General features: G+C 43.6%; 1 protein-coding gene across 1 annotated transcript; it reads left to right on the forward strand.

Annotated features, from left to right (window-relative positions):
* The first annotated feature begins 40 nt into the window (after positions 1–40).
* On the forward strand, positions 41–26,203 carry LOC127594590 (tubulin--tyrosine ligase-like protein 12). Its single transcript, XM_052056453.1, has 14 exons — positions 41–274; positions 715–875; positions 4,146–4,344; positions 5,243–5,402; positions 6,181–6,314; positions 6,440–6,516; positions 6,638–6,754; positions 7,834–8,022; positions 9,477–9,588; positions 9,706–9,857; positions 10,027–10,108; positions 10,193–10,261; positions 15,511–15,649; positions 25,946–26,203. The coding sequence occupies exons 1-14, from the start codon at positions 131–133 to the stop codon at positions 26,095–26,097; spliced, it is 1,887 nt and encodes a 628-aa protein (XP_051912413.1). The 5' UTR covers positions 41–130; the 3' UTR covers positions 26,098–26,203.
* Positions 26,204–26,739: the final 536 nt, after the last annotated feature.

The raw sequence follows: 26,739 nt of genomic DNA on the forward strand, positions 1-26,739 counted from the left end.
GAGCCGGCTCGTTCGCGAACGACATCACTAGTATCTTGAGAGCGCTCACGGGTTATAGCTATAGCCATGAGTGGAATTAATTCCATCTACTTCCGGGTTCTCGTAAAGTGAACAAGTTCAACGATCTAAAATGTCAACGATTGCTGGAGAATCCTTACAAATGGACGAAGAGGAGGAATTTAAGAAATTTGTAATTTTATACCGCAACGCATTACAAGGGTCGGTAATACCTGAAACATACTGGAGGAGTCTCCATCATAAGCTCACCAACGAGGTCAGTGACCATTTTTTTCCGCTGGACCACACGTGGCATCGTCACCAATCAATAATTCACTGCACCGCTGGACTTTGTAGGCATTTGGCAACCGCTCAAAGGGGAAAAAATGCTGTTTTGTTTTGCGTGTTATAATCAAATATAAGCGTGAATGAAGAAAGACTTTGATACACGTTACGTGTGTTGGTCCACATCTGCTGGGTACCTGCAGCCTGGTTAACACTATGTGCAAAGCATTCTTATATGCGGACTCGTCCCCAGAACTCAGACTTTTGAGGAGCACGTGAAAAGCATGTGGAGGGAGGGAGGGGGGCATCTTGCCGAGAACCACCTGGCTCCTATGATCAATGGGACGCATAAATCTCCCAGGATAAAAGGGAGGTCAATTTAAAAAAAATTAAAATTTACTTTAGTAATACCATCCATTCTTTTCCTGTCAGATTTATGATGCTGGGGAGGTGTTTACAATAATCCAAATTCAAGAAAATTATGATGATAGTGGAAAGACTGGTGAGTGCACAGACAAGGACAAGCCTGGAACGATGCGCTCCGAAGTGGTTGTTTCCTGCCAGAGTGGACTGCAAGCTTCACAGCCAACAAGGTATGGCCGAGAAGTCTTGTTAGTTTACATACTGTACAGTGTACAGTATGTAAACTATGAGGCCTCATGAGGCGTGTCGACACAATGACACACTGTGTTGATACTGTACTGATACTGTGTCGCTGACCACTGCCACCTACTGGACCTTCAAAATCCCTGCAGCCAACCCACCTGACAGACTGAACAAGCTGATTTGATGATGACATGTATACAATGCACTACCTCACTCTACCCAATGACTGGTACTGAATGAGTTAAAAGCTCAGTGTAGCTACAAGTGCCATTGTTTATGCTGTTGTTTATGCCGTTTATATTGTCTATACTGTTCAGATTACATGTCCTTTTTTATATAGTGTAGCTGCTATCCTTTCTTAGCTGCGTGTGTTTAATGCACAGCATGTTTACATGCATGTATGCACTGAGGATTGAGAGGAAGAAATTTCATCTATGCTGCATGTCATACATAAAGCATATTTGACAAAGATGACATTGACCCTTGTCAATATCATTCACATTCATATTGTATCATTCAATGTGTTTCAATAATGTGAAATTCATGTGAATTAGTATGCTTGTGGGCTTTGTCTTCACAAATTTTGATTTAGAAAAATAAGATGCTCCAGTGTTTTAAATTTCAGTCTGTTGCATTTAATGCATGCTATTTCCCCTGTTGTGGAGAAGACACACACACAATGGAATAAGACATGTCAAAAATCCGAGAGGCACTTGGTGAGACAAGGAGATTTTAATGAATACCTTATTCTCCAAAAGGAGATCAAAATGGCTCTACGTGGCGGAAAATTTGTATTTGTCCGGAAGCTGCTCCATAATATGCACGTACTGTAGCAACGTCACTCGAGTGAAGCGCGTCTCAGCAGTCGATAGTCTGCTGCTCTCAGCTGTGCGCGCGAGCACGTACTTGCGGCGCCGACCCAACCCACGCTCCATATTAAGCTTTGAACTACAACAACAGCTAAACTAGCCTAGCCGATGTAATGATGGTCAGCAGACAAGGTTTACGTTTTATGTGACTTTTAATAGCAACGTGGCAGAGTCATCAAACTTCTCATATAATAATAGCCTATTATATGACAGCCGACATGACGCTGGTAGTCAGACGGACACATTTTTTCTGATAATCAGTGTGTTTTCCGTATTGCCCAAACATATATTTTTATTTGAACGAGGGTGAGGTCTAGCTCGTTTCGGCAAATGGCATCGTGTCGCCAGACGCACTTCCTTAGGATACACTGTGCGGGCTTTTGCTGCGTCAACGCCCCCTGCACTGAGTCGACGCCCCCTGGACTAAGTGCCGCAGCTTGGACTGTGCCAAGCAGCCGATGCAGTCTAAACTGCACCGGTGCAGTTCACGTGTCAATTAGCAGCCTGGACTGTGTCAACGCAACCGATGTGTCAATTAGCAGCCTGGACTGTGTCAACGCAGCCGATGCAGTCTAAACTGCGCCGGTGCAGTTCATGTGTCAATCACGTGACGTAATGAAGCGGCACATGCACCGATACGTGGTTTGCTCTGTGAGCCCGGCGCATGCATCAACGCATCGTGTCGCTGGACCCATCACTACTGTACCACATTCTTCCTCAACTGGAGGACCGCGATCCACGACCGGACCGCCGACCTCCTCTGTCCGGACCCTCGGCAATTTGTAAAAAATAATAAATTATAGCAGGGCATGTCGGCGATAACGATGCGCTGATTGGCTCCTCTGAACTTAAGGTGTGCCCATACATAAGCGGCAGCATATACGATGCGCTGATTGGCTCCTCTGAACTTAAGGTGTGTAATCATAAGCGTCAGCATATATGATGATTGTGTCAGGAAACAGACGCATGCGCAACGCCACAGTGTGCTCACAGCTTCAGCCGAGGAGAGCCGCACACAGACAATTAGACAAGACGAATCGCGGGAGGTTTCGATTGTGTGCAGTTTTGCTCCCATCTACCCGGGGATCTTTGCAGCTGTTTAACAGCAGAACACCGCACCATGGTAAATGAACATCCCAATGGCGTCCTCAAATAATATTTGCATGCCTCAGACATTACATTCACCTTTAGTGGAAGAACAGCACTGCACATTCCTGTGCTCCCTTGTGTCAGTATTTAAAATGGTTCTTAACTCCTCTTCTCATATATTTTTCAGTGATTTCAGAGGGTATGTGAAAAGGGGAATTGTCCAAATGAAAAGGATATTTTTCTTTTCATGTCTGTGTGTGCCCTGCGATTGGCTGGCAACCGATTCAGGGTGTCCCCCGCCTACTGCCCAGAGACAGCTGGGATAGGCTCCAGCACCCCCCGCGACCCTAGTGAGGATCAAGCGGTTCGGAAGATGAATGAATGAATGAATGTTTAGTATTTATTTTGGTAAAATGAGTGTTTTGTTTTTGTTAAATTAAGGGTAAAAAATGACAACTACTGTTTAACAAAGTTAAAGTAAAAATGTCTTATTTCCCTAAAAGGGCTATTTCTATTATTAAGCAGGCACAACATAACAAAATAAAAGAGTTCCTGTGCCTCAACACAATACCTCTCATTATTTGCTGTGTACTGACTAAGTGATAATTGTTATTTTCATTGGTTGGTTGTGAGGAGTGTTGATTTGTATAAGCTTGGCTTGACCATACTAAATGGTCATATAGCCCTGCTCCCCATAACCGCCGTGCATGGGACCGGACCTTGGTCTTATTAAAAAAAAAAAGTGGACCTACAGCATTTCTAGTTGAGGACCACTGCTGTACACCATGCCCCAAGTTACTATGCAGTGAGATCAGCACTATAGTAATTCTTGATTTTTTTTTCATTATGGTTAGTTTTCATTTCTTTTTTTTTAAAATTCAGTTCGTTCTAATCGTTTCTCAGAGTGGATCTGTCATCGCTATTCGTAAATTGTCAATTTCAAATAATGTTCTTGTTTTGCCAGGATGGAAATTAAAACTGTTTTAATCGGTTGAGCATCAAAATTTAAAAAAAAGAACTGAGGGTACAATAAGAGAAACAAATATTGGTAAACGTGGTCAAATTTGCAGATGATTTTTTTTTTTACCAATATGACAGCGTCTAGTATGTGGGGTTTTTTTTGTGTGTTTTTTTTAAATCGTGTAGTCCTACCCTAATATTTGTCGGGGGGGGGGGGTTTAGTGGCAAAATCATTTTTGTCCACGACCATATATTTTTAAATTTATTTATTTTGTTTGTTTGTCGAGAGTTTTCAAGTTTTTCATGAGCTTTTAATGAAAACACGTTTTGTGTCTACAGTATTTTCCTGGTCGACCACGCTTGGACGTATCGTGTTGATCACGCTCGTCAGCAGCTGCAGCAGATTCCTGGCTTGCTGTCCAGAATGGCGTCCCTCATGGGGCTGGATTTGAGTGCGAAGAAGAACGATGCTGATGGAGTTGACTTAGTGATGGAGCACATGTGGCTCTACAACCAGACATATCAACTTTCGCAAGGGGTACATCAAAAATCACACACATTATAGGTCCCCAATCTTTTTTGGCCCCACGGACCGTAAATCGGTATTTTAAGTAGAACTCCTTATACTGTCTTATTAAATGTTGCCTTATTTTTCTTGGAAGTCATAGGCTCCTCTTCTATCCCCTGACTGGGCCTTTTCCTCTTCCCAAAGAAACTTTCCTTGACCGAGAAAACCTCCTTGAACTGCGTCAAGAGTGACATACTGTAGACCAGGGGGTGTCATGGAAGTTGACATGTTTGAGCTGCCTTCGCTGGCCAATTAAAATGATGTGGCGGGCCAGATCTGGCCCCCGGGCCTTAAGTTTGACACGTGCAGTAGACGGATATCACAGAGAATCCGGTAATTTTTAAAAATAAAACAATTTAGATTCCAAAATAAAACAAAAAATTTAAGTTCGTTCTGTGCGGCCCGGTTGGGGACCACTGGTGTAACTGACGTCACTTGTGGTTACCGGTATTCTTTTCCATGTGTCCCATTTTAAATTCAGTACCTGCAATTTGGACTCTTTTGTGTTTTCACCTTAACTCTTGAAAAAAATGGGGGAAAAAAAGTGCCTCGGATTGAATATGTAGAGTCTGAAAAGACGTGTAAATATGTCTTAGGGAGTGAATGAGTTTGAAGTGTAGTAGTACAGCTAAATAATTCTTTCTTTTAGAAATAAAAGTTACTACTTGCATCTAGATGAAAACCTCGAACACTGAAGACAAACCATGATTTTGTTTGTACAAAAAGAGCGATCAGTCACTGCTTCCAAAACTGTCACTCATGTCAATATATGAAGGAATGCTGTTGATACGGTGCTGAGAATGTTCACTGTACTCTACGGGTTGAATGACATGCTTCTTTTATAATCCTAATATGCTGCGACGTTCAGTGTGCGGAGGAGAAGATTCCAGTGTGGTACATAATGGATGAGTTTGGTTCCCAAGTGCGTCACTCGGACCAACCCAGCTGTGGCATGGCTCCCTTTTTCTTTGCCGAGGCCCAAGCGGCCTTCACTGTCCTCTGGCCTCTCAGAGATCTGCAAAAGGGAGGTGATGGCAAACGCGTATCCGGGACACAATTAAAAAAACGACCGACCCATGAATAACAAAATTCCATGTTTAACAGATGCCCATTGAAATTAGGAGAAAAATATTTTATGCATTCTAGATTTAATTATTTATTTATTTATTGGTAATCGCCTGAATTGGTAATCTGCCTTTTTTTTTTCATTCCCCCCCTCCATGCAAAGCTTGTCTTTCCTGAGCTCGCGACTGTGACCAAAATGGTCTCACATTCCACACGTTTTTTTTTAGTGTGCGCAAAAATGAACTTCATCTGGTTGTGTTTGTGTGAGTGGCTAACAACACAGTCAGGCACGGTGCATGGGGGCGCACAAAAAAAAAAATCAAGCTCGTAGAAAAATCATAATAATAGGAATTATTATAATAACCGTATCTAATATTTATTATTTTTGTGAAAGTTTTTCAAACATTAATATTGACCAGTTATTTTCTCAAATCAAGCAAAACTGAACAATACTCAGGTATTGTTCATTTTTGTTCGGGGTGGTGTGGGGTTTGTGGTCACCGAAGGTTTGTGACCAACCTTCAGTTGGCCCTGAACACGGTTATTGTATTAGACGTTGTGGTTGAAAGTCATCCTTTGCTTCAGCCTTCAATTTGAACCCCAATTTCTCCATTTTGTAATCCGAAGATGCGTTGATTTCTGAAAATCACACCATCCAAAAGCCAAAAGTCAAATTCACCCAGAATATTCATGCACTTGTATTTTCTTGAAACCAACTACTGAACAATTTTAATTTTACAGATGAAATAACCCGTGACTTTGCATACAGCGAAGCGGACCCGCTGGTTCGACAGTGCCGTTTGTTCCCGTGGATATCGGCTGACCTTCAAGGGGTGTGTCCAAAAATCACGGAGCCAGCAGATTCATACTATGAGGTGAGGACCATGACTGTATTCAGACATAATTTTTTTATTTTTTATTTTGGGAAAATCTTCTTTTCTCCAAGTCCCATTCTGTTGAATTCTAGGTTCCTCACTGTTGCGTCTGTGCCATAATCTAGGCTGTTTTACGGGAGAATAAAGAGCAACTTCCTGTGGAAATTCATCCCCCCGCACCACCCGAGGGCCAAATCCTAAAGTTTGTATTTTCATAAGATAAGATATCCTTTATTTGTCCCACAATATGAGAACACGGTTTGATTTTTGTTCCCCCCCCCCCCCCCCCGGCCTTTGTTTTTTACGTGGTTGTTTGTCTCCAGGGTGTACTCTGAAATGTCGCAAGTGATTAATCACTTGACGCATGCTGGTTTTGAACTGACGGAGAATGAGGAGGAGGCGGATGTCATTTGGAGCTACAACCACATCAAAGAGTACAGGTGAGGAGAGTAGTTCCCCCGATTTCATTGTGTACCCCAAAAATAGAAACTGGTGTACATTCTGGCAATTGGAGGCATTTTTTTTAAGTTGACAAATTTGTGACACCAGTAGCATGAATGGCACAGCACAATGCGTCACAATACAATATCCTAGTTGTCAATGACGATTATGTCAAAGTGATACTTTCGAGAAGCTTTCTCAAAGCTCGTAATTCCATTTGTGGTTGACATGAAGTCAGCCGAAGTCATAGTCGAAAGGCTGATAAACCCTCAGATTCCGACATGATACACACATGGACAAAATCATTGGGACTGCTCCACTTCATGAAATAACAATCCATCGTGGTCACCGTAATCTGACTAGAGTAGTCATATAACTGTAATGAAAATTAGCCACCCGGCATTGCTTTTGAATTGGGGTTCAACAGGAAAAAATAAATCAACTGAATGAAACAGACCTGGGAAAAAAAATGATGGCCCCCCTCAACTTAATATTTTACCGTTAGAAGCAATCCTTAATGAACATTGCAGTTTCTCCAAAGGAATTGTTTTGGCATATCACTATTTTACACGCAACCACAATCACGGTTTGTTTAAATAAAGTGGTAAATAGATAAATAAAGTTCCAGCTCGGCCAAAATGTAAGGTTATAATGAACAAAAGGTTTTACTTTTTAGTTTGAAATAGTTAACATAAACTAGAATCTCGCAGCACATTGTGGCCAAAGCTGGAATTCTGGTCGGTTCTTGCGTCTTTTGCTGGCTGTAATTTGGAATTTTCAAAACATTCCTCAGTACCACCCTTTAAGTTTTTGACAAGTCCGAGTCAGCCAGCTGTGATCCCCAATGTGTCCGTACACACACATTTTAGTGCCAGGGCTGCGAGGGCCCTTTAATTGCTTTTTACTGATGTCAGATTCAAGTTTTTCAGTGATCATTGTGGTTTTTCTTTGGGTGTCAATAATATGTCGTGGGTTATTAAAGGGAAACTTTTGACATACTCTGTGACTGTTGGAGTGATACATTTTCTATTGAAGGGCTTCCACAAAGAGCCTTACCAATAACATTATTTCCTGACAGAAAGTTCAGCATGGAGCGACCTCATGTGATGCTGAATCAGTTCCCCTGTGAGAACCTCATCACTGTGAAGGACTGCCTTGCTGCCTTATCCCGGAGAGTGACGAGAGCTTCTGATGTGATACCGATAACCTTCAACCTCCATACAGAGCTTCCACAATTCATAAGGCACTATCAAGAGAGACAACAAAGGTTTTTTGTTATTTTTTAAATAGCAATCAAATACCAACCAAAAAAATGCAGTGTTTAAACATCAGAATCTTCAACAAACATCTATCATTTTGAAAAGTAAGACCAAGTAAACCTAACTAGCTTAATGCCAACATATATAGGAAATATTCTCTAGTACGGACTCGTGTTTGCGCTGTCCAATTTGTCCTGATAACAGAAATTCCTCATTTGGGAAATGAGGATGGTACATGTCCTTTATGAACCTGCAAGTATGTTGACAAAATGCACGTGTAACAACACAATCAATAAAATACAAAAATATACTGTCCAAAAACTGTTTATATAACAAAAACTGCAAGACAGGTGTATCCCAAAAAAGTCACAACAGTAAAATACATACAGTATGTTTATTTTTCTTCTGTCTTGGGGAAAAAAAACATGTATTTTGGATTGTTTTGTTGGATGCATTCTTTGGTTTATGACAATGTTTGCCTGCGTGTCATACAGTTTTCTTGCTAGTTGCAAGTAACTGTCCCGTTGATCCCGATGTCTGGCGATTCGTGTGCATACTAAAGAATTTTTGTTGCCATTTGCATTGCTTCCCTGCTGGATGGTGGCTTGTCATCCATCAGGAGTTGAATCGATGCCTTGTTTTTTAAAGTTTCGTAGATTTGCGTCTTTCCGACTCCAAGTGTCTGCTGGATCTTTTTAACTTTGTGTCCAGCCTCGCTCAAACGGATCCATTTCACTCGCTCCGCTCCAATCGTTACAGTTCTTCTACGTTTCGATGCGATGATCTACACGACGTAAGTGAATAAAGTTAAAATCTTTCGCAATGACAGTAAAACGCACGGCAGTAAAAAGTCGCTTACACGTCGTCGTTTAAATCTGATGATCGAAAAACGCGAAGAGAAAACTTGTTTCAGCGTTGTGTCTTTTCCGTCGCATAGGGTGGGCGTTGCGTGTATTTAAGCTCCCGCGGCATTACACTTCCATCCGGGTTACGGGTAGTGGAATTTCCGCTTACGCAAGTTCCGGTAACACGTAATATCATAGTCAAAATGTTAATGCTTAGGTTTCTATTCCGGGTGAAGGATATTCCTTTCCATAGAATTCTGGGGATGAGACTATTTACTGTAACGTGAAACGCTATTGACGGACGAAGGGAAATAAGTGTTGATGTTACAGCGATGATAACCTTCAAATACTCACATGCATGTAGAACTGCATTGTCTCCCTTTGGGCACGACAAGTTTTATTATCGGTTAGTTGGGGACCTTCTCTGTCTCGCCTTCTTGTGGTTATTTATTTGTGCTTCGACTCTGCCTAGGAGACTTAAGTGGAAGTAGAATATTTCATTCACAAGACTCTTCCTAGCCGCTGGCGAATAACAAATAGGCGGTGATATTTTATTTCTTTCTTTATTTGTTTATTGGTATTATTAAAACCAATCTGAGATTTGTTTTTGACATTAGGGGCCAAGATAACCACTGGATATGTAAGCCGTGGAATCTGGCCCGTGGAATGGACATACACATCACAAACAACCTGAACTACATAATCCGACAGCGAGAGAGTACACCAAAGGTATTGTTTGGCCCCAAAATGTTATAATACAGAATATATTTCAGCAGACCTTTATTGTTCTATTTATCCTTCATGTTGCAACCTTATGCTAAACTCATGAACCCCTTTCTGCTTCAGGTTGTGTGTAAATACATCGAGGACCCGGTGCTGTTCAAGAGGGAGGACGTTGGACTGGTCAAGTTTGACATCCGCTACATGTTGATGCTACGCTCTGTCAACCCGCTGCGTCTCTACGCCTACAATGTCTTCTGGTTGCGCTTTGCAAATAGGTATTGCGCCGCCATCATAAAAATATCGATATTTTTTTTCTAAAGCATACAAGTTAGAGAGTCAGATACTGAATCTGACAGATTTGAAGCAAGAAGGACGGTTGTATAGATCTCCTCTATCTGCATTTTGTCAAGCCATCACACACACATTCTTCCTCACTCTCTTCAGACCTTTCTCGCTGGATCATTTTGATGACTACCAGAAACATTTTACGGTCATGAACTATACGGAGGGTGTGCAGCTAAAGCAGGTACTTTTGATTGCAGTATCACCGTCTTGATGGCCAGTTTGTATGATTGGTTGGTATCAAAACTGAACCGATGTCTGTCACCAGATTCACTTTGATGAGTTCATCTTGTTGTTTGAAAAACAGTACCCCCAATATACCTGGAAGGAAGTGGAAGTAAGTGACTTCGATCTACTTGAGTCAATTATGATGGAATGTGAAAATCATTTTTTTCTCAATTTAACACTTAAAGTTCCTCCCTGTGTAGCTGGCTGCAAAACCATATTGAGCGAATGACAATTTTTTTCCCACTCAGTGACGATAGATGTGAAATGTGTTTGCACCTATCATTGCCCTGAGCCTTCCATTGTTAGTTTGGGCTCATATGCCAACCCTTAGCCTCAAACGAATTTTTTTGTCCAGCGACTTAAGATGAAATTTGTGCATTTGTGGCAGCTTTGAAGATCATGCTGAGACTCGATAAATGGTCAGTGAGAACCTTCCCCCACTGTTGGTCAATGGTGACCGTAGTTTTCAACCAGTTTCGCTCAATCTGTAAACACCTGTGTGTGTCACACTCCGAAACCTGTTGACCAACTTTGGTACAAAGGGGTGTTGACTGAGTGAAAATAAAGCAAAATGAAAAGAATGAACTTTTTTTTGATAAAGGCAATGCTATTTTTCTACACATTCATCTGCAAAAAAAAAGACTGAACCATATCTTCATGTCAATCATGAGAGGTGAGAGGACGCAGGCCACTTTTCACTCCGAGCTCTAAAATTCAGATCTTCCTTTTGATTTTTCTTTTGCCCTTCTGCTTGGACTGTGGGTACGTGATTAATACAACTTGAATCATCACTCGTCCAATCAATCCAACCCCATCGTGGCTTAGTCCACGGGCTAACGCCGGTAGCTTGTGCTAGCTTATGCTAACGTGCTGTCACCACTTTTCCTCCCCCCGACATGGGACGCAAAAACCTCTTCGACCCACCTGCTCTTAAGTCCATACTCCCGACGTTCTGCCACTATCCACTGGCAGGACTGCTCCAGTATTCTGTTGCGGAGCTTCTCCGGATCCGGTGGATTGCACCGGAGCCTCCGCCACCAGAGCTGCACCATCATCCGGACATCACTCGCCTGCCTCAACGTCGCTACATCCACTGCGGGTCGAACAGACATGTCGAGCTCAATCAACTCAATCTGGTCCACTTCTCGACACCCTCCCAGAAACTCCGGCCGCAACATCAACAATCATGCATTAGCCCGCCTGGCTAGGTCGGTGAGCAGCACTGCTGCCGTCAAACATGACACCTCTGCCATCAACTTTGGTCTGCTCAACATCCGCTCACTCACGAGCAAAGGACCCCTCATCCAAGACGTCCTCGTCGACCACCAACTCGACTTTCTCGTTTTAACAGAAACCTGGCAACAGACGATCAACTTTTCTGCTTTGAATGAATCAACTGCTGCCGGCTTTGTTTACATCTGCCGTCCCCGTTGCAACAGCCGTAGAGGAGGTCTAGCGGTTATCCACCGCGAGAAATGAAAAGTCCTGCCCGTCTCCGTTTCTGCATCAAGCTCTTTTGAATGCCTGGTTTTTTAAGCTCCCTGGACCCTCGCCAACCATCATCGCTACAGTTTATCGCTCCCCCTCCAAGCCACATAGTGATTTTATCAGTGAATTTTCCAGCCTAATCACACATCTATTCACTCTCTCGCCAAATTTAATGTTGCTGGGAGATTTCAATATTCACATGGACAACCTCAACCGGCCACTCACCAGAGACTTGGTATCCTCTCTAGAGAGCCTTGGGATACATTGTCTCATCGCCTTTCCCACCCACATCAAAGGCCGCATTTTGGACTTGGTTTGCTGCTCTGGTCTCTCCCCCTCCAAGCCCACTGCTGATGCTCTTCCTGTAACTGACCATTTCCTCCTCACTTTTAACACCATACTCCGCCTTTCTTCAATCAAAACCCCCTGCCTCAATTCTTTTTGTAACACCAAAAATATCAACATTGACACCTTTTGCTCCATTATCGACCGTTCCATGCCCCCAGACACTGTTTCAAACCCGGACGACCTCATCACCCATTACAACACCTGACTCACCAATATTCTCAACTCGCTCCCCTGAAAAAAAGGACTTCATTCTCCACATCTGCCCCCTGGTTTACACCTGCTCTTAGGTCCATCAAATCAAAAAGCCGCCAACTTGAGCGTCTCTACAAGAAAACCGGTCTCACCATCCATAAGGACATGTACACCACCCATATCACTCAATATAAGGACCTAATTGCACAAAGCAGATCCAACTATTACTCTAGCCTCATCCCCTCCAATGAAGGAAACTCAAGAACTCTCTTCTCTGTCATGAACAAAATCCTGCAGCCACCAACCCCCCCCCCCCCCCCCCCCCTCACCTGTACTCCACAGCAACTCACAATTCCATAATGGAGTACTTCAATGACAAAATCAAGATTCATCATCACCTCCATCAAAACCTGCCAGCTCCCTCCCAACCTGAACCTTCTTCTCCTTGCCATCCCTTTTCCAGTTTAATTGCACCCACGACTGCTAAAATATCCAACCTCATCCACAAATCCAAACCCACCACATGCTAGCTTGATCCCCTCCCTTCATCCCTCGTTAAATCCTGTCTTCCTTCCCTGCTTCCCCTCATATCTGCCATTATTCACTCCTCACTTTCTTCTGGAATTGTCCCATCACATTTCAAAACCGCTGCTGTTACCCCCATACTAAAAAAACATGGTTCAGACCCCAACAACTTCGATAACCTCCGCCCCATCTCCAACCTTCCATTTATCTCTAAAATCCGTGAAAAAACTGTTGCTGCTCAACTCCACTCCCACCTATCCCTCCACTCCCTCTATGAACCGTTTCAATTTGGTTTCCGCCCCCGCCACAGCACAGAGACCGGCCAAATCCGAATTGTAAATGATCTTCTTATAGCAGTTTGAGACTTGGTTTAGTCTCCATTCTCCTAGCCTTTGACACCATTTCTCACACTGTCCTCCTCAATAGACTCTCCTTCATTGGTCTCTCCCACACTCCCCTCAGTTGGTTCCACTCCTACCTCACACTTCAAAGCCCTCCCCAGTCACCACAGGTGTACCCCAGGTATCTGTCTTAGGGCCCCTTCTCTTCATCATCTACCTCCTGCCTCTTGGTCATATCCTCCGCAAATTTAATATCCACTTTCACTGCTTTGCTGATGACACCCAGCTCTACCTTTCCTGCAAACAAACTCCATACTCCCATCCCCCTCCCTCACCTCTTGCCTCTCCGAACTCAAAACATGGTTCACAACAAACTTTCTTAAATTCTAATAAAACTGAAATTCTCCTTCTTGGAACCAAATCCACTCAATCTAAAGTTAACAGTTTCTCCCTCAACATTGACAGTTCCTCAGTGTCCCCCTCCCCTCACGTTAAGAGTCATCCTTGATAGTATGCTCACCCTCCAGTCACATATCAACACCATCACCTGCACTGTTTATTTCCATCTCCGCAATATTAACAGACTTCGCCCTTCCCTCAACCCCCGCACCACTGCTATTCTTGTTCACAGTCTTGTGACATCCCGTTTAGATTACTGCAACGCTCTCCTCTTCGGCCTACCTCAAAAGTCTCTCCATAAAATCTAGCTGGTTCAAAACGCCTCTGCTCGCATCTTTCCAAAAACACCCTCCCAGCAGCACATCACCCCCATCCTTCAGCAACTCCACTGGCTCCCTGTCCAATACCGCATCAACTACAAACTGCTCCTGTGTACATATATGGCCATCCACAATCTGGCCCCTCCCTACCTGTCCGATCTACTCCAGGTGCATACCCCCACTTGCTCCCTCAGATCCTCGTCCTCCCTCCGCCTGTCAGTGCCTCCTGCCCGCCTCAGCACAATGGGAGCCAGAGCCTTCAGTCACGCTGCTCCAAAGAAAGCTCTGGAACAATCTGCCTCGGATCTCCAAAACTGTACACCTCTCTCCACTTTCAAGTCCCGTCTAAAAACACACTTGTTAAGGACTGCCTACAATACATAACTCTTCCAATTCCTTTGTTTTGTGATTTTATGTCCTGTTTTTATATAATATTTCTTTTATTCATTTTTACATTGTATTGTCAGTACAGTGTCCTTGGATGGCAGTATGGCATGAAAGGCACTTTTAAATAAAATGTATTATTATTATTATTATAACAACAGTGGTCCACAGCTTGATCTTTCTGGCACGCCATTTACTTTTATCACTTTTATTATTAACTTTTAGATGCACAACAGTCATTCTTTACTTGTTTACAAAGAGTAAGAGACCTGAAAAGTGGGACTTGCACCAATTCAGTGCATTCCCTGAAATGCTCGTACCCTATTTTCAGCTTTGGAGTATAAGGCCACCTTCAATGAACATCCTATTTTAACTGTTCTTATATTATCTGTGTTTTACTATTGGTCTTGGCTGTACAGTGTCCTTGAGTGTTGTGAAAGGCGCTTACAAATGTGATGTATTATTATTATTATAGCGCACACCACATTATAATGCGCATAGAATAGAAGCTACAGTAGTGGATGCAGTTATATTATGCATCCACTAGAGGGAGCTACATTAAAGGAATACAGTCAAACGTCGTTTTTCGACCCAAAATTTTGAGTTTTTTGTGCCTTGCATACCGAACAAGTTTCGGTTCTCGAACAAACTAAGCGCACTTGAATGCACCATTTGACTCCTCTCGCCTTCCTTACACGAGGAAGTGACGCTTCCTCGGGTAGACGAGGAAGTGACGCTTCCTCGGGTAGACGAGGAAGTGACGCTTCCTTGTGTAGACGAGGAAGTGACGCTTCCTCGGGTAGACGAGGAAGTGATGCTTCCTCGGGTAGACGAGGAAGAGACGCTTCCTCGTGTTGCTTTCCATTGTGAGCCAACATGTTCATTTAACATTTTTATTTTAAAAAGAGCACGGCTTTGGTTTTTGAACAATTCGGTTTTCGAACAGCCTTCTGGAAAGGATTATGGACGAAAACCAAGGTTTGACTGTACAATACAATTAGGTGCATCGGATTATAAGGTGCAGTGTTGGGTTTTGAGAAAATGGAATGCTTTTAGGTGTGCCTTATTAGTGCGGAAAATACGGTAATATAACTCTGCGTCAAATACCGATCAGTGGATTCCAAAAGCAGCTCAACGCACTGCTGATGAACAAAGTGCAATAACACGCGTCTTTCTCAAATAAGATCACACAAATATTTGGCAACTGCTTTCTTGAGCATCTTCTATCACCACTTTAAGTGACAGTGCAACATCGCCTGTCAATCAAGACCTCTTAATCATTTTTAATGCAACGCTGGCCGACAGTTGTAGGGCAGTCTTAAGTATGATTTTTATCCACCATGCTTCTTTTCCTCTTTCAGGCCCAATTGTTCGAAGCATTCAAGAGGCTCTTCCAGGCCGCTTCATCTCGACCTGCCCCGTATGGCATTTGTCCATACCCGTCTTCCCGTGCAATCTACGCGGCAGACCTCATGCTGAAGTGGAGAACAGAAGACAATGGCAAGTATTCCATCCATTCTGATGTCTTGTTGCTCCTTGGACTGATCCATGAGTTGGCCATTTGGCTTCATCTATATAGTCCATTCTCTATGAGTACCGGGCTTTCCGCACTATGAGGTGCTTTGGAGTGTAAGGCACACTTTCAATGAATGGCCCATTTTAAAACTGTTTTCGTATACAGTAAACATTCTCTAGTACGGACTCATGTTGCGCTGCCCAATCTGTCCTGATAACAGAAATTCCTCATTTGGGAAATGAGCCTTTATGAACCTGCAAGTATGTTGACAAAATGCATGTGTAACAACACAATCAATAAAATACAAAAATATACTGTCTATAAAAAGTTTATATAACAAAAACTGCAATAGAGGCGTATCCAAAAAAATCACAACAGTACAATAAGTACAGTATTTTAATGTTTATTTTTTTCTGTCTTGGGGAAAAAACGTGTCTATTTTGGATTGTTTTGTTGGATGCATTCTTTGGTTTATGACAATGTTTGCCTGCGTGTCATACAGTTTTCTTTCTAGTTGCAAGTAACTGTTCCATTGATCACTGATGTCTGGTGATTCTTGTGCATACTGAAGGATTTTTGTTGCCATTTGCATTGCTTCCTTGCTGGATGGTGGCTTATCATCAGGAGTTGAATCGATGCTTTGTTTTTTAAAGTTTCGTAGAATTGCATCTTTCCGACTCCAAGTGTCTGCTGGATGCTTTTTACTTTGTGTCCAGCCTCGCTCAAACAGATGCATTTCACTCGCTGCGCTAGTCATTACAGTTCTTCTAACATTTCAATGTCATGATCTAGACGCAAGTGAATGAAGTTAAAATCTTTCGCAATTGCAGTAAAACGCATGCCAATAAAAAGTCACTTACACGTCGTCGTTTCGAATCTGATGAATGAAAACGGCGAAGCGAACACGTTTCTTCCGTCGTGTCGAGTGGGTGCTGCTTTTTAAGCTAGTGCCGAGATCTATGAGACGTAAGTGAATAAAGTTAAAATCATTCACAATTACAAAAAAATGCACGCCAATAAACACTCACTTACACATCATCGTTTCGGATCTGATGAATGAAAACGGCGAAGCGTACACGTTTCTTCAGTTGTGTCGAGTGGGCACTGCATTTTGAGCTAGTGCCGTGATCTAGGGACATAAGTGAATAAAGTTAAAATCTTTCGCAATTACAGTAAAACGCACGGCAATAAAAAGGCACTTACCCGTCGTCTTTTCGGATCTGATGATAGAAAAAGGCGAAGTGAAAACGTGTCTTCTGTCGCATCGGGTGGGCGTTCCATGTATTTAAGCTCCCCCGGCCTTCCGTCTCCATCCGGGTTTCGGCTAGTAGAATTTCCGCTTACGTAAGTTCCGATAACATGTAATATCGTAATCAAAATGTTAATGCATAGGTTTTTATTCCGGGTGAATTTTCATAGAATTCCAGAGATGGGAGTGTTTACTGTATAGGACGCACCAAATTATAAGGTAGTGGCTGCGGTTATGTTATGCATACAGCTTTATATACAGTATATGTATATACAGTGATCTCTTGCTATTTCGCGATTCGTTTATCGAGGATTCGGTGCATCGCAGATTTTTTTCAAACATGTTCATTAAAAAAAAATTTTAAACAAATTTCCATATACCGGTACATGGAGTACAGTACTGTATATGTTGCTCTATGTAACTCACTGTTGTTTTACAGCTTCTCCCGGACTGTTTGCGGACTTAAAAAATATATATGCCTGTATATATACTGTATATACAGTATATATATTCACGGCTGCATAGCTCAGTTGGTAAGGCATCGGTTTGGCGTATGGGAGACGGTGGTCCTTGGGCAAGATCCTTCACGCTAATGACTACCTCATACAATGATGACAGACAATAAAACGAATGACATGCTCAGATGTCGCCCGACCAAACAAGGTCTGTGTCAGGTGCTGGGGAACCAGAGCACCTTGATAAAAAATGTGCTTCTCAAGCAAAGCAGAGATGGGCGAGATGTGATAACATGGCTCTGTTGGAATGCGACTACTCAAGCAACCCTAGTCAGAGGGGTTACATGCAGAGAATGTGGGCTAAATGGTTACTTTGAAACCCACAGTCACGGTTGACCACGAAACAACTAGTAGCTCAGTGTTCCAACATCCACAAACGGAAACTGCTGTCACAACTTGAGATTGATGAAGTACAACGCAGGTTCCATGGTGAAGGTCCCCAGGCTGCCAGATAAGAGGAAGAGGTAATTCCAGAGATTGGGAGGCAAGCCCCAATGAATGCAGATGATGAGATTGGGAGGCCAGCCCCAATGAATGAAATGCTGAGCGAGGCAGCAACTGACCCGAAGGCTAAGATCATGGCGAGAATGAAAGCTGGGCAACCTAGAAACCGATTACAACGTCTATGTGAAGTACCACCTGAAAGTCTAATGGAAAGTGTGAATGCAGTACTGAAGGCGATCCCGACCGTAGCGATCAGAGAAACCAATGAGGTGATATACACTTCAGCATCAGTAATCCTAGAGATGCTTGGCTATAAGAGCAACCATGGGAGCCATGAGATACGTTACCCACCATGGAAAAGACTGTTGGAGGCTAAGATCAAGGCGGCTCGGAAAGATGTGAGTCAATTGACGGAGGCCCAGAGAGGTGTGATGAAAAGGCCAATAACCAAGAGGTACATCTAGATGACCATACCATGAGCACTCGAAACTGCCAAACAAAGGCTCCAAACAAAGCCTTGTCCAGCTGCCTAAAGCAGTACACGAAAGAGAATGAGGCCAGATGAATAAACAGGCTGTTCGCAACACAACCTGCGAAAGTGTATGCTCAGTGGCAGGGTCCTAACAACAACAGAGCTGACCCACCAAGACTGGAAACTGAAAGGTATTGGAGAGGCATATGGGAGAAGGAGGTTGCACATAACAGCAGTGCACAATGGCTGGTGACCCTGAGAGAGGAGCACAGCAACCTCCCTGAACAGAACCCAGTTACCATAATAGTGGCAGACATACAGGAAAGAGTCTCAGATGAGAACTGGACAGCACCAGGCCCGGACATGGTCCACACCTAGTGGCTAAAGAAACTCACAGCACTCCATGAGCGCCAAGCAGCACAAATGAACCAGCTGCTGAGGGATGGGACTCGCCCAGGATGGCTAACCGAAGGGAGAACTATCCTGATCATGAAGGATCCCTCAAAGGGTGCAGCCGCATCCAACTATCGGACAATAACCTGTCTCTCCACAACATGGAAGCTCATGTCAGGCATCATTGCGGCTAAGATAAGTGGACACATGGATCAATACATGAGCGAAGCACAGAAGGGCATTGGTACACATACCAGAGGAGCCAAACATCAGCTCCTGGATGACAGAACAGTCGCACAAGACTGCAGTTCCCGACATACCAACCTGTGCACAGCCTGGATTGATGACAAGAAAGCCTATGACTCAATGCCACAAACATGGATCACTGAATGCTTGGAGTTGTATAAGGTGAACAGGACCCTAAGAGCCTTCGTTGCGAACTCGATGAGGATGTAGAAAACCACACTTGAAGCCAATGGCAAGCCACTTACCCAAGTGTCCATCAATGTGACATATACCAAGGTGATGCACTCTCCCCACTGCTGTTCTGCATAGGACTGAACCCCCTAAGCCATGTAATAGCCAAGACAGGCTATGGATACCGCCACAGAAATGGAGCTACGATCAGTCACCTCCTCTACATGGATGACATAAAGCTGTATGCTAAGAGCGAAAGGGACATAGACTCCCGGATCCACACAACCAGGATCTACAGCAGCGACATCGGGATGTCATTCGGGCTTGAGAAATGTAGTCGGATCTGTGACTAAGAGAGGAAAGGTCGTCCGTACTGAAGGGGTCTCACTCCCTGAAGGAACAATAGCAGACATTGAGGACAGCTACAAGTGCCTTGGTATACCGCAAGCCAATGGCAACCTCGAACTGGCAACAAGGAAAGCGGCTACGGCCAAATACCTCCAGCGAGTGAGGCAAGTCCTAAGAAGCAGCTCAATGGCAATAAACAGCTATGCCCTGCCAGTGATCAGATACCCTGCAGGTAAGGCCATAAGGTGGCCAAAGGAAGAGATTGAGACCACGGACGTTAAGACCCGAAAGCTCCTAACCATGCATGGAGTGTTCCATCCCAAATCCAGCACTCTGAGACTATACGCAAGCCGAAAGGAAGGAGGCCGGGGACTTGTGATTGTGAGAGCCACTGTCCAGGGTGAAACATCCACGCTCCATGAATACATCAAAAAGAAGAATCCAACGGATGACGTACTCAGAGAATGTCTCAGACAATGGGGAACAGAGGATGAGGCGCTGGAAGAGGGACCATCATGGGAGGACAAGCCCCTACACGGGATGTAGCACCGGACCATAACCGAAGTGGCCGATCTCAAGAAGTCCTATTAGTGGCTAGAGAGAGCTGGTCTGAAGGACAACACAGAGGCACTCATCCTGCCTGCCCAGGAGCAGGCCCTGAGCACCAGAGCCATTGACACCCAGATATACCACACCAGACAAGACCCAAGGTGTAGGTTGTGCAAAGAGGCACCTGAGACGATCCAACACATAACTGCAGGGTGTAAGATGCTGGCAGGGAAAGCCTACATGGAACGCCATAACCAGGTGGCTGGCATAGTCTACCGAGACATCTGTGCGGAGTATGGACTGGAAACCCCAAGGTCATCTTATCTTGTCGCGCCAGTACTGGATCCATTGCTTGGCAACATCATTAGTGTCTAAGAGGTCTTGATCTGTGCAGGTGGCCCCAGTTCACAATCCCGAAGAATGTGCTCCATTGTTTGTATTGGGTGGCCACACGGACATTCACTGCTGAGTGAGAGTCCCCATTTATAGGGTGTAACTACCAGCTCACAGTAAAAGAGGCCAAAAGAGAATATCTGTCGGACCTTATTCTAGCTAACCGTCACAACCCACACATCTGGCTCCCCTTGCGACTCTCTTCCCCCGCACTTCTTTCAGGAGGTTCTCCCGAGTGTTGCCGCATCGGTCTTGGATATCATCAACAGCAGCCTTTCTTCTGGTGTAGTTCCCCAACAGTTTAAACATGCTGTTGTCCAACCCTTGATCAAGAAACCTGGTCTTGATCCAGATGTGCTGTCAAGTTTCAGGCCCATTTCCAAACTGCCTTTCATTTCCAAAATTCTGGAAAAAGTGGTGCACATGCAGTTGAAACTTTTCTTGGATAAACATAACATCTCGGAGGTCTTCCAGTCAGGTTTCAAGACGATGCATAGCACGGAGTCAGCCCTGTTACGCATTTCTAATGATATCCTCCTGGCAAATGACTCTGGATACCACATGTGTCTAGTTTTATTGGACTTAACTGCAGCATTTGATACAGTGGATCACAGTATTCTGCTGACTCGTTTGCAGCACTTGGTGGGCATTGGCGGCAGTGCTCTTGAGTGGTTTAGGTCCTATCTAGCTGACAGAACCTTTTGTGTCAGCCTTGGCTGCTCTGAGTCACGCACTGCTCCCGTCATGTGGTGTTCCACAGGGCTCAATTCTGGGGCCTCTGCTTTTCTCGATGTATCTGCTCCCATTGGGTTCCATCTTAAGGAAACATGGTATTCCCTTCCACTGCTATGCAGATGACTGCCAGATCTATGTCCCATTGAGCAAGAAAGATGCCTTCTCATTAAGGCTACTCCTATCCTTTCTGGAAGAAATCAAAACCTGGATGGCACAAAATTTCTTGAAATTCAACGAAAAGAAGACAGAGGTGATATTGTTTGGTCCCAGTGGCCCTTGTACATTCCATCCTGTAGAGTTGGGCCCCCTGTCTCCTTATCTGAAATCAACGGTCTCAAACTTGGGCCTTAAACTGGACAGTGATTTCAAACTCGATCGGCAAATTGGTGCCGTTGTTGAATCCAGCTTCTTTCACCTTAGACAGCTGGCCAAAATAAAACCTCTCCTCTCACATGAACACTTTGAGACAGTAATTCATGCCACTGTCAATATCCCGGCTCGATTACTGCAATGCCCTTTACTTTGGAGTCAGCCAGTCCTCCATTAAGCGCCTTCAGCTGGTCCAGAATGCCGCTGCTCGCCTCTTGACTGGTACTCGTAAGAGGGAGCACATAACTCATACTCTGGCATCCCTTCACTGGCTCCCCATTCATTTTAGAGTTATTTTCAAGATCCTCCTCTTTGTTTTCAAATCTCTGAATAATCTCGCGCCATCTTACCTCTCTGAGCTCATCCGCCCCTACACACCTGCCGAAACACGGCCCCTCAGGTCTGTGGACCAGACATTATTAGAAGTACCAAGAACTAAACTGAGGCTCAGAGGGCATCGAGCCTTTTCTGTTGCTGGTCCCTCTCTCTGGAAGGACCTCCCACTGAACATTCGGCAAGCCTCCTCGCTGCCCATCTTCAAAGCCATCCTCAAAACTCACTTGTATTCTTTGGCATTCGACTCAGCATGACTTAGATTTGTTCTTGATTTTACTGTTTGGTGCTTTCTACCGCCTTTATTACCGATTTGTCTTACTGTTTATTGTGCATGTTAAATTGTTCCATGTACAGCACTTTGTATGCAGCGATGGGTGTTTGAAAGTGCTCTATAAATACTGTTGACTTGACTTGACAGTCTTGCCTACTCTGGTTCTTTTTCATTCATTCATCTTCCGAGCCACTTGATCCTCACTAGGGTCACGGGGGGTGCTGGAGCCTATCCCAGCTGTCTTCGGGCAGTAGGCGAGGGACACCCTGAATCGGTTGCCAGCCAATCGCAGGGCACACAGAAACGAACAACCATTCGCACTCACACTCACACCTAGGGACAATTTAGAGTGTTCAACCAGCCTGCCACGCATGTTTTTGGAATGTGGGAGGAAACCGGAGCACCCGGAGAAAACCCACGTAGGCCCGGGGAGAACATGCAAACTCCACACAGGGATACTCTGGTTCTTGCTTTATCTAATGTCACCCAGTTCTTTCTTGAGAGGGCAGTTCCACTTGGAAGATGTTCGTTTGGGCTTTGGATTGCACCATTTAGTGCAGAGCTGTCCCATTTACTCCATTTTTCGAACCTGTGGTTTGATGACTGCTCAGGATCTAAACTTTGGACGGTCATAAAGCTCTTTCTGGACTTCAGTCTTCTTATTGAGTCACTATGACCATAGAGGGGGGGTGTCTTGTGTCATTTCCTTGACTATGCTTTTGTGTCCTTGCATGAATGTCTCTATGTGTGGTGGTGGGATGCCCGCCAATCTGTAGAGTGCTGGCAGTGGTGTTGGTTTTAGTGTGCCAGTAATTATTCTGCATGTGTTGTTCAGCTCAGGATCTATTTTATGAGCATGACACGATCTTGCCCATGCTGCTGAGCAATATTCAGCAGTCGAGTAGAATAGTGCTAGAGCTTTTGTTCTCAGAGTTTTAGGATCTGTTCCCCAGTTAGAGTTAGCAAGTTTAGCTAAGAGGTTGTTTCTTGTGGTAACTTTTGACTTGAGTTTCCTTACATGTTCTGCGAAGGAGAGCGTTTGATCTAACGTGACTCCAAGATAGACGGGATAGTCAACATGCTCAAGTCTCTCATTATTCCAGTGGATGCTTAATTTTCTATTTGCCTGGTGGTTATTTAGGTGGAAAACACACACCTGCGTATTTCCTGGATTGGCATTAAGTGAGTTTTGTTTATAATACTCTGTTAGATGTTGAAGAGCAGCTGATAGTCGCCTTTCGGTGGTTTCAAATGAGCGTGATTGGGTGGCAATACACAAATCATCGGCATATATACATCTTTGGATGTTTACAAACTCTGGCTGGTCATTTGTGTAGATGTTAAAAAGTACTGGAGCCAGAACAGAGCCTTGTGGGAGACCATTTTTTTTGTGTCCGGTATCTACTTTTCTTGCCATCCATTTCTACAAAGTAGCGTCTGTTTGTAAGCAGTGATTGTATGATTTTCACAATCGTATTAGGAACAGCTTTGGCAAGTTTCAGGAGAAGGATTCTGTGATTTACTGTGTCGTATGCAGCAGTCAGGTCTACAAAAACTGCACCAGTAATTTGCTTGGCCTCAAAACCATCCTCGATGTACTGAGTGAGGTTTAATATCTGGCTACAGCATGATCGCCCTGGACGAAATCCAGCCCAAGGTCAAAATGGGAAACGCCTCCGAAGGTGGTGGAGAATGACAGAACGAAGATCCTGTGGGACCTATTTCCAGATCCAGACTGACGAGATGGTAATGGCGAACCAACCAGATATCGTGATCATAGATAAAGGGCAGAAGAAAGCCGTTGTAGTGGATGTAGCGGTCCCAAGTGATGGAAACATCAGAAAGAAGGAACACGAGAAACTCGAGAAATACCAAGGGCTCAGAGAGGAGCTGGAGAGAGCCTGGAAGTAAAGGTGACAGTCGTGCCTGTGGTGGTCGGAGCACTCGGGGCAGTGAGCCCCAAACTAGATGAGTGGTTGCAACAGATCCCGGGAACAACGTCGGACATATCAGTCCAGAAATGTGCAGTGCTGGGAACAGCATGGATACTGCGCAGAACCCTCAAGCTTCCTGGCCTCTGGTAGAGGACCCGAGCTGAATGAGGGACAGACACCACCCGAGGGGTGAGATGAGGATTTTATTTATATAAATAGTGGCATTATGCATCCACTAGATGGAGCTAAGCTAAAGTTTGGTTTGATTTGGTTTGGTTTGTTGGTTTATTGAACATAAAACATATACAGTAATAATTTGACAGAAAATAAGGTAGATAAAAAAGTAAAAAGAACAGTTATGTTCAAGGGAGTAGGAGGAAGTAAAAAACTTATCTAGTCCTACCCAGTTATGTGTTTATATCTAATACATTTTTTATATCAATCAGAAAAGAAGAAAGAAGTCTCCATTAAGGCTCATACTTTACCCGCAACCGTGATATTTTTACAACTTTTGGTTTCTATCGGGATTATATACATCCACACCCTGGCACTCTTGTGTCAATTTTCTCTTGTATTCATAATGGATATTTCAATACCTTTCTCTATTTATCAACTTAGTTCTGATTTATCATTATATTTAATGTTTTGAAGTTATCATTTTAACTCTGATTTATGTAGGTTGTTTGTACTATTTTTTTGAATTTGTTTTTGAACTCAGCAAGCGATTTAGTCATTTTTAGGTCCGTTTCGAGATTATTCCACAGATTAACACCTTTGATAGATACACTTCTTTGCTTGATGTTTGTTGTTGTTTTGAATTTTTTTAATAAGTTGGTACCTCTTAAATCATAGCTGCTTTCTCGAATTTCGAAAAACTTCTGAATGTTTTGTCAGAGCAGGTTATTGTGTGCTTTGTACATTAATTGGGCGATTTTAAAGTCAACCAGGTCATAAAATTTCATCGTATTTAATTAGATAAATAGTGGATTTGTGGGTTCCGTATATTTTGATCTATTAATAATTCGAATTGCTTTTTTTTGTAGTTTGAGAATAGGGAGTGTGTTTGTTTTGCAGGCATTTCCCCATATTTCCACACAGTAGGTCATATATGGTAATAATAATGACGTGTATAATGTGTACAAAGATCTCTTATTTAGCACTTCCTTGGTTTTGTAGAGGATCCCTACGGTTTTGGCTATTTTTCTTTTTACGTTATCGATATGTGACTTCCAACATAGTTTTGAGTCTATTACTAATCCGAGAAACTTGGTTTCATACGCTCTTTCTATCTCAATTGAGTTTACCATAATTTTAGCTTGGTGTTTGATTGGTCTTGTCCAAAAACGGAAATGGAATATAATACATCTTTATTTATAATAGCGCATTCACAACTGCTGCAGCTGCAATAAAGCACCTTCCAAAACATTTCAAATGCTATGTCTACGAAATCAGAATATTGGTCCATATATAAAATTAGGTTATAAGGCACAACTGTCAGCTTTTGAGAAAATTGAATGCTTTTAGGTGCTCCTTATCGTGCTGAAAATAAGGTATATATGCAGTAAATTCCCTTTTGAGGATCTGGCACAGGGTGTTGCCTCTGTGGGACAAGGTCAGACTACACTAAAGGCTGTTAGCTCATACTGAGTCACAGTCACTCAGTATGAGTAAGAGTCACTTTTATTTCATGAGCACCTTTGAGAAGTTTCATCGTTAAATGCATTCGTACGATCCAAAAGAGAAGCCCAATGACTGGATTTGTTCTTCCCACTTGTTGTATTTATGATGACATCTAAATCCAGTGAGAGAAAAGTATGTGCAACATTATGTAACAAATACTTGTCTTGTGTGGCAGGTCAGAGAGTCATGATTCCTCAAATTCTTGAGTTCAACTTCAGCCCCGACTGCACCCGGGCGTGCCTCTACCACCCAGATTTTTACAATCACATGTTCCAGACGCTCTTCTTGGACCGGCCTGAAGATTGCCCTGTGACACAGATTGCATGATCACCTTATTTCTTCTTCTCCACCGACTTCCTTTGTTTGTAAAGCTGGAGAAAGTTTGGTTCTTTGTGCTTTTGGAAAGTAAAAATACAAATGAGGGTTCAGGTTATTTGTGCTTCTCAAGTCAATCTTTGTGAATTTAATCAAGATGTACATGCACAGCATGCCCAACAGCAGATTCAGAGAGCGACAGATGAAATGTTTAGAACAGGAGTGCCCAACCTTTTTTGTTCCAAGGGCTCCTTTCAAGGAGCCAACCTCCGGAGAGCTACCAGTCCAGTGTCAACATCTGACCCCTCACACACACACACACACACACACACACACACACACACACACACACACACACACACACACACACATACACACACATTAAAACACTAAAAGCCCCAGGGCCAAGCCATTTGGCATTCCAACATAGAACCAAATATGAACCAAACAGAAAAAAAACCCGCTACCAAACATGTCGCTCTCTGTTTGAAAAAAGGAAATCACTTCCAACCTCAGTGGGCTGGCTTTGATCCCAATGTCATTTTGCAATCTCAGAATATCATCCTCAAGTGGGGCTTCCAAAGTCGAAAAGTGATTTGACTTTGGCGGCAATGTCACGCAATATTTGTCACGTTACGCACAAAGCAGGGAAAG

The sequence above is a fragment of the Hippocampus zosterae genome, unplaced genomic scaffold, assembly GCF_025434085.1.
Source record: "Hippocampus zosterae strain Florida unplaced genomic scaffold, ASM2543408v3 HiC_scaffold_22, whole genome shotgun sequence".
NCBI lineage: Eukaryota > Metazoa > Chordata > Actinopteri > Syngnathiformes > Syngnathidae > Hippocampus > Hippocampus zosterae.

Coding starts and splice junctions, on each gene's coding strand:
- LOC127594590 (XM_052056453.1), top strand. CDS start 131: ATGTCAACGATTGCTGGAGAATCCTTACAAATGGACGAAGAGGAGGAA. Junction 275..714: donor ATCATAAGCTCACCAACGAG/GTCAGTGACCAT, acceptor TTTTCCTGTCAG/ATTTATGATGCTGGGGAGGT. Junction 5,403..6,180: donor CAGAGATCTGCAAAAGGGAG/GTGATGGCAAAC, acceptor TTAATTTTACAG/ATGAAATAACCCGTGACTTT.